Source organism: Tribolium madens, unplaced genomic scaffold (genome assembly GCF_015345945.1).
Source record: "Tribolium madens isolate multiple individuals breed KSU strain unplaced genomic scaffold, Tmad_KSU_1.1 Scaffold_11;HRSCAF=98;Tcas5.2_LG3b, whole genome shotgun sequence".
In the NCBI taxonomy this organism is placed as follows: domain Eukaryota; kingdom Metazoa; phylum Arthropoda; class Insecta; order Coleoptera; family Tenebrionidae; genus Tribolium; species Tribolium madens.
Window position 1 is genome coordinate 2,770,593 of NW_025400975.1, and position 6,610 is coordinate 2,777,202.

At 31.2% G+C, this 6,610-nt stretch overlaps 1 protein-coding gene across 3 annotated transcripts in view; it reads left to right on the top strand.

Moving 5' to 3' along the window:
- Positions 1-6,610, top strand: part of LOC123003793 (protein Shroom) — a 157,034-nt gene that overhangs the window by 148,621 nt on the left and 1,803 nt on the right. For all 3 annotated transcript variants that reach the window (XM_044396790.1, XM_044396798.1, XM_044396808.1), the window contains 3 exons: positions 3,082-4,059; positions 4,110-4,278; positions 4,329-4,595. In XM_044396790.1, coding sequence (XP_044252725.1) covers positions 3,082-4,059; positions 4,110-4,278; positions 4,329-4,595 — 1,414 coding nt within the window. The remainder of the gene's footprint in view (positions 1-3,081; positions 4,060-4,109; positions 4,279-4,328; positions 4,596-6,610) is intronic.

Sequence of the window (6,610 nt, forward strand, 5' to 3'; positions counted from 1 at the left end):
AATTTTTGTGTGAGAAGGATTGCCCAAGAAATATATCAAATGTCAAGTCTTCTTTGCACACACATATGGAACAATTTCTCCAATTCCGATCGAAATGTTGAAAATTGCATCTAATAATAAATTATCATATCGTTGATTTGAATGATTGTATAGACAAGTTATGTTTTTATGTTGCTCGACGACTTTCTTCTCGCCCCACAATTTACTTGGAATGCCAGCCAAAGACAGATGGTGTGTACACCGGGAGATAGAAATCAATACGATAAGCGACCCAGATTAAAAATTTAATTAAAAATGATCGGGTCCAATTATCAACCAAGGCTGTTGTTGTGTTATGTAACGAATCACTCAAGCGTGTCAAAGGCGAGTAGTCTTAAATAATTCGGAAAAAAATCGACAAGGAAGAGAATTTATGCACACATTCTCTCTGATTGATTTTTGGCGAAATCAGTTGTCATTTTAAGAAAGTAAAAAATATTACGTATTCAACTAGGATATGAAATAATGACATAAAACAACATAGCGTAAGGAAATTTTCCAAGACTGCTATTAAGGCGATAAACTGTTATTACCACATGCCATTTGGTAGGCACAGATTTTCACTTCGCCTTAGGAACGAATTTTTCAAAATTTTTGATTTTTTTTCGCAACAATGTAAATATCACAATCGCAAACAATTCTTTTTCTGTGAATATTTTTGAATATGTAATTTTTGTTGCATACTAAGATTATTAAACACCTTGTTTGATTCTGAAAAATTTTATGAAAAAATCTTGAACCTACATTTGAAATGGTTTTAGACACTTTTCATCAAAAGTTTCTTTTTCTTACTGTTTTTCTTAGTTAACATTGAGTAGGTAGGTACTTAATTTTAATGCAAAAGTTGAAAATTCTTATACGCTCTTTTACATAAAATGTTTTTCAGGTATTATTTGTAATTATTCTTTAAAACCCGTAGTATAGAGGGAGAACAAGATTTTTTTGTTTTGGGTCTTATTTAGGAAGTCGTAAATTTTAAATCTGTTGGTTTTTGTGGAAAAAAAATCATAGCGTATGTGCGTTGCGATTTTTAGAAACTTTTCAGGAATTATTTGTAATTATTCTGAAAAACGTAAAACCCGTAGTACAGAGGGAGAACAAGATTTTCTTGTATTTGGATCTTATTTAGGAAGTTGTAAATTTTAAATCTGTTTTTGTTAAAAAAAAAGAGCGTATGTGTTGCGATTTGAGAAGAAACTAAATAAATTTTGAAAACTTTAAAACACAAAAATACAAATTTCAAATATAAAATTCTTGAAAAATTTTTGACCAAAGAATATTTTTTCTTAGATTTCTTAAAAATTAAATCACCCTTTTCGTTTCAAGAGCCAGTCGATAGCCTTTCTTCATACTGCCAAACAATCTCATTTTGAATTTTCAAGTAAATATTTTGAAATAATTTTCGTTACATAAAAAGATTACGAAACACCCTGTACTTGTGATTTCGGTAAATTTTATGAATAACACTGGAAATGAGTGTCTTTTAGTCACTTTTGATCAAAAATTACGTTTTTCAAATTTTTTTTATTTTTCATTTTTTACAACATTATGAGTGAAATTTTTTTATAATTTCATTTGTAAAGTTACATCTTTGCTTTTTATTGTTTTTTCTTAATTGATTTTTAACATTACAATTAGGTAGGTATTTAATTTTCATTCAAAAGTGGAGATTTATGTTTGTTATTTTACGATTTTTTACATAAAATATTGTTTTAGTAATTATCTCATTAATTATCGTGAAAAACTAGTCCTAATCTTTAAATCTCTTTTTTTCCACCAAAAAATACCATAGCAGGTTGCAATTTGAGAAAATTAATAAATTTTGAAAATTTTAAAACAAAAAATCCAAATTACTACAAGTATAAAATTCCTGAAAAACAATCACATCAAGTAAAAATATTCTGAAATAATTTTTATTTTATAAGAAAATTACTAAATACCTTGAAAAATTTTTGTACAAAACACTTATATGTTACTTATATGTTGTACATCACTTATATGTTTTTAAAACGGCTTTTCGACACTTTTTCCAAAACAGATTTTTTATATTTTAATTCATAAAGGTACTTCTTCGCTTTTCTCTGTTCTTAGTTTTTGATTTTTAATATTAAAATTAAAACTTAATGCTTTTTATGATACGCTTTTTTACATTACATTACATTTTTCAGTAATTATTTATAATTATCCTGACAAACCTAACAACCGAAGTGTCGAGGGAGAACAAGATTTTTTGTTTGTGGGTCTTGTTTAGAAGTTTAAAAAGTTTGTCTTTGTCGAAAAAAAACATAACAGTTACGATTTGAGAAACTAAATAAACTTTGAAAACTTCAAAACACAAAAAAACCAAATTCCAAATATAATTTCTTGTAAATTTTATAAGTTTTTGAAAGTGAAATCACTCTTTGTGTTTTAAGTGCCAGTCGAAGGCTTTTCTTCATATCTCACAATTCCATTTTAGTAAACATTTTCGTTGCATATTAAAATTACGAAACACGCTGTACTTATGATTTCGATAAATTTTATGAAAAACACAGGAAATAATGTGTATTTGAAACGGCATAGACATTTTTCATCAAAAATTTTCGTTTTTCAAGTTTTTACTTTCAAGACATTTTTTTTACAACATTACGAGTGAACTTTTACTGTTTTTCTTAGTTTTTGATTCTTAACGTAACAATTAGGTAGCTACTTTATTTTTATTCAAAAAGTGAGGCTTATGCTTGTTATTATACTATTTTTACGTGAAATATTTTTTTCAGTAATTATTAATTTAATAATCCCGAAAAACCGTAGTGTAGAGGAAGAATAAGATTTTTTGTTTTTGCAGTTTAGATAGTTGTATTTTTTTATACGTTTTAAATTTGTTTTTGTCGAAATATCAACTATAGCAGGTTGCAATTTGAGAAACCAAATAAATTAGAAAACGTAACACAAAAATCACTTCAAGGCAAAAAATCGCTTGTTTTTGTCACAAAAATTTAGTAAATTTGACCAAAAATATTTCTTAGTGTTTTTAAAATTAAATTACTTTTTCCGTTTCAGGAGCCAGTCAAAGGCCTCCTACTTGGCCTCGCGCCGCGACCGAATAGTCCCCGACTCAGAAACGGGCAGTTACAAACGCACAATGTCACCAAACGGCCATACTCTCAACGAGACAATTACCGAATCGACGAAAGAGCCAGTCTGGTCCATCAACAGACCGACCAAAGACTTGGTCAAAACCAACAACAACACAAACCTGTCCCGAAGATCCTCCCTAAACGACAAAAGTAAAAAAACGCTGGAAAAAGAAGAGATGGTGGTACTACCTGACGTCCTCCCCATCAACGCCAAAATCTACACTCAATACCGCCCAACAAGCCTAAATTTGCCCGAAAACGGCCCCAAAAAGTCCCCTCCTGAATCCCCAACAAAGACACCTCCCAGAGGCTCACCCTTCACTCCACTCCGCTCAACGAATCTATCAAACCCTCCACTGCTGGCATCCTACATCAAACCGGTCTCTCCACACGAATCTCCCCCTTCGCCGAAAATCAAGCAATCGCTCTCTCCCATGAAACTCTCCCCTTTGAGAACATCACCTGAGGCATCACCTCCACCCTCCCCCAAGAAAGCAGAAGAGTGTCCGAAAGTGGTTGAGGGGTTGCAGTTGATTCAAAGAACGGAAGTTGTTTTGCGAGTCAATACTTCGACGACGGATGCGTCATCACAGACGGAAAAAGACGAACTTCCCCCAACTCCCCTCCCGACTAGAAAGAAGTTGCAGGAGGAAATCGAATGTGAGAAGTTGAGTGAAGATTTTGTTAATCATTTGCCAACTTCCGACCGGTTGAAAGAATTGCTAGTGCCAGGACCTGATTACAAGAAACCGACAGATTATGTTCAAGGGTTGTTCAGGGTTGATGTTACATCGAGACCAAGGCCGGTCAATTCGCCATTTAGGAGTAGGAATAACACCCCCAGTTGTAGCCCCCCGCCGATTGTCACCACAATCACTCCTGCCACCACCACTAAAATAAGGTAACTCTTATTATAATGACAGTTTATTTTAACCAAACTTTACAATTTAGTTCAACGACGTCCCCTATGAGTTCCTTAATAGAGCCGACAAGTCCCCTGTCTGGATCTTCAACCTACTTCACCATATCCGAGCCAAAAGCTAAATTCTTAACTAGGTATAGTCAAGACATGAATCAGTGTCATATCGTCAAGAATACCAAAGATCTCACACTTAAAAAGGTATTTGAACCGAGTTTTAAACCGAACCGGTTTGTATATAACCGTTTCAGGAGGAGTTGGTTAACCGATTGGACCGGAAACTTGAAGTCTTGCGATCGGAACAATTGGTCGTTTCAGAAGAATGTAAAATCAACGACGAACTTGGCGACAATGTTGAGGCTCATATACGGAGGTTGGCGAGGCCACACGAAGCCGACAAGTTCAGATTACACATTGAGGAAGTGGGCAAGATCACGAGTCTGCTTCTGGGGCTGTCGGGGCGCCTGGCAAGGGCCGAAAACGCCCTCATGGGCATGCCAGAGGACCATCCAGAGAGGGTACGTATCAATAGCCTATCATGATCATGACTTAATAAGTTGGCAACATTGAAACAAATTTTCTGTTCGTTACCAACTTAACCACAATTGGAATAAGTTGCCAACATTCCGAATCTTTCGGCCGTTGCGTTAATCTCATGTTGCCAACTTATTTCAAAACCATTACCTACTTTGACTAGAACTGGAATAAGTTGGCAACATTAAAAATCTTTTGGTCTTTGCGTGATTAATCGTTGCCAACTTAATTACAAAGCCAGATGCTACTTTGACTAGAATTTAAATAAGTTGACAACATTAAGAATCTTTCGGCCTTTGCGTTAATCTGATGTTCCCAAGTTATTTTAAAACTATGAGCCATTTTGACGAGAATTTGAATAAGTTGACAACATTAAAAGGTAATTACACGTGAAAACGATCACTTTTAAATCTAGTTGTTTCCGATTTTTGTAAATTTGAGATATGTTATAGTATGGATAAAAATAGGTGAACACATATTTCTCCGTTTCTTTTTCTTTCAATGTATATTGAAAAACAGGGATGTACAAAATTAAGTAAATCGTAGCAAAAAAAAATATAAGAACACAAATCAACATATTAAAACGATTTTTTTTTTTGAAATACTAGATATAATAAATTAGTACATATATGAATTAATATTAACAGTTTCAGGACGGACGTTTAAAAATCGATGAATTATAAATTTTTTCAGGGTGCTGTATAGTACATACATACACTCCTCGAAAGTAGTGATTTCATGGAAATTAAATATAAAAATAACCAATTACCGTCATAAATAAATTGTTCTAAATAAAGCACGTAATGTTCAATAACTTACTAACATTTATTTTTCAAAAAATTAATTTTTAAAAACAAATTCACAAAAATTTTAATTTTTTGTAATTTTTTTCAAATTCTTGATTTTTTATTTAAATTATTTATTTTTTTGGAAAAACTAATTGATGAATGATAAAGACCTATAAAAATGTGACGTTTTATAAGAATGAATACAATTTTTTGAAATTTTGTTTTTGACATGTGCAAAATTTTTAATGTGTTTAAATGGCAACTCACTGTAAAATCTTTTTTTTACAAAGGGTATGATGTAAAGAATATGACTATTTATATTGTAAAGTTCATATAACTTGCCATTAAAAAAAAAAAATCGCACACTCAGAAACAAAACAAGATTTTATTCTTAAAATATGATCACATTTCTTATAGCACTTTAATTTATATTAATTTCTGAAGACATAAATGATAAAAAAACCGCTTGTTTTCAGACCTTGCATAGCAAAATGTAATAGGATAGGCGATAATTTTTTTATTTAATTTCCCGATTTCAGGGGTTTAAAACATAAAAGTTTTACATGAATTTTTTGAGAATTTAAAAACGTAATTATTTATGTTTCTGTTTAAACAAAATATTTTTTTAATTATTTGTTAATGAATTACTCTTACATCTTTCAGCCTTTGCGTTGCCAACTTACTTAAAACCACGAGCCACCAGAATATAAGAATGAATAAATTTTTTTGAAATTTTGTTTTTGACATGTGCAAAATTTTTAATGTGTTTAAATGGCAACTCACTGTAAAATATTTTTTTTTACAAAGGGTATGATCTAATGAATATGACTATCTATATTGTAATCAATTTTTATCAAAAAAAAAGTTCATATAACTTGCCATTTTGAAGAAAAAAAATCGCATACTCAGAAACAAAACAAGATTTTATTCTTAAAATATGATCACATTTCTTATAGCACTTTAATTTTTATTAATTTCTGAAGGCATAAATGAGAAAAAAAACCGCTTGTTTTCAGACTTTGCATAGCAAAATGTAATAGGATAAGGGGTAATTTTTTAATTTAATTTCCCGATTTCAGGGGTTRAAAACATGAAAGTTTTTACATAAATTTTTTGAGAATTTAAAAACGTAATTATTTATGTTTCTGTTTAAACTAAATATATTTAAATTATTTGTTACATCTTTCGGCCTTTGCGTTGCCAACTTACTT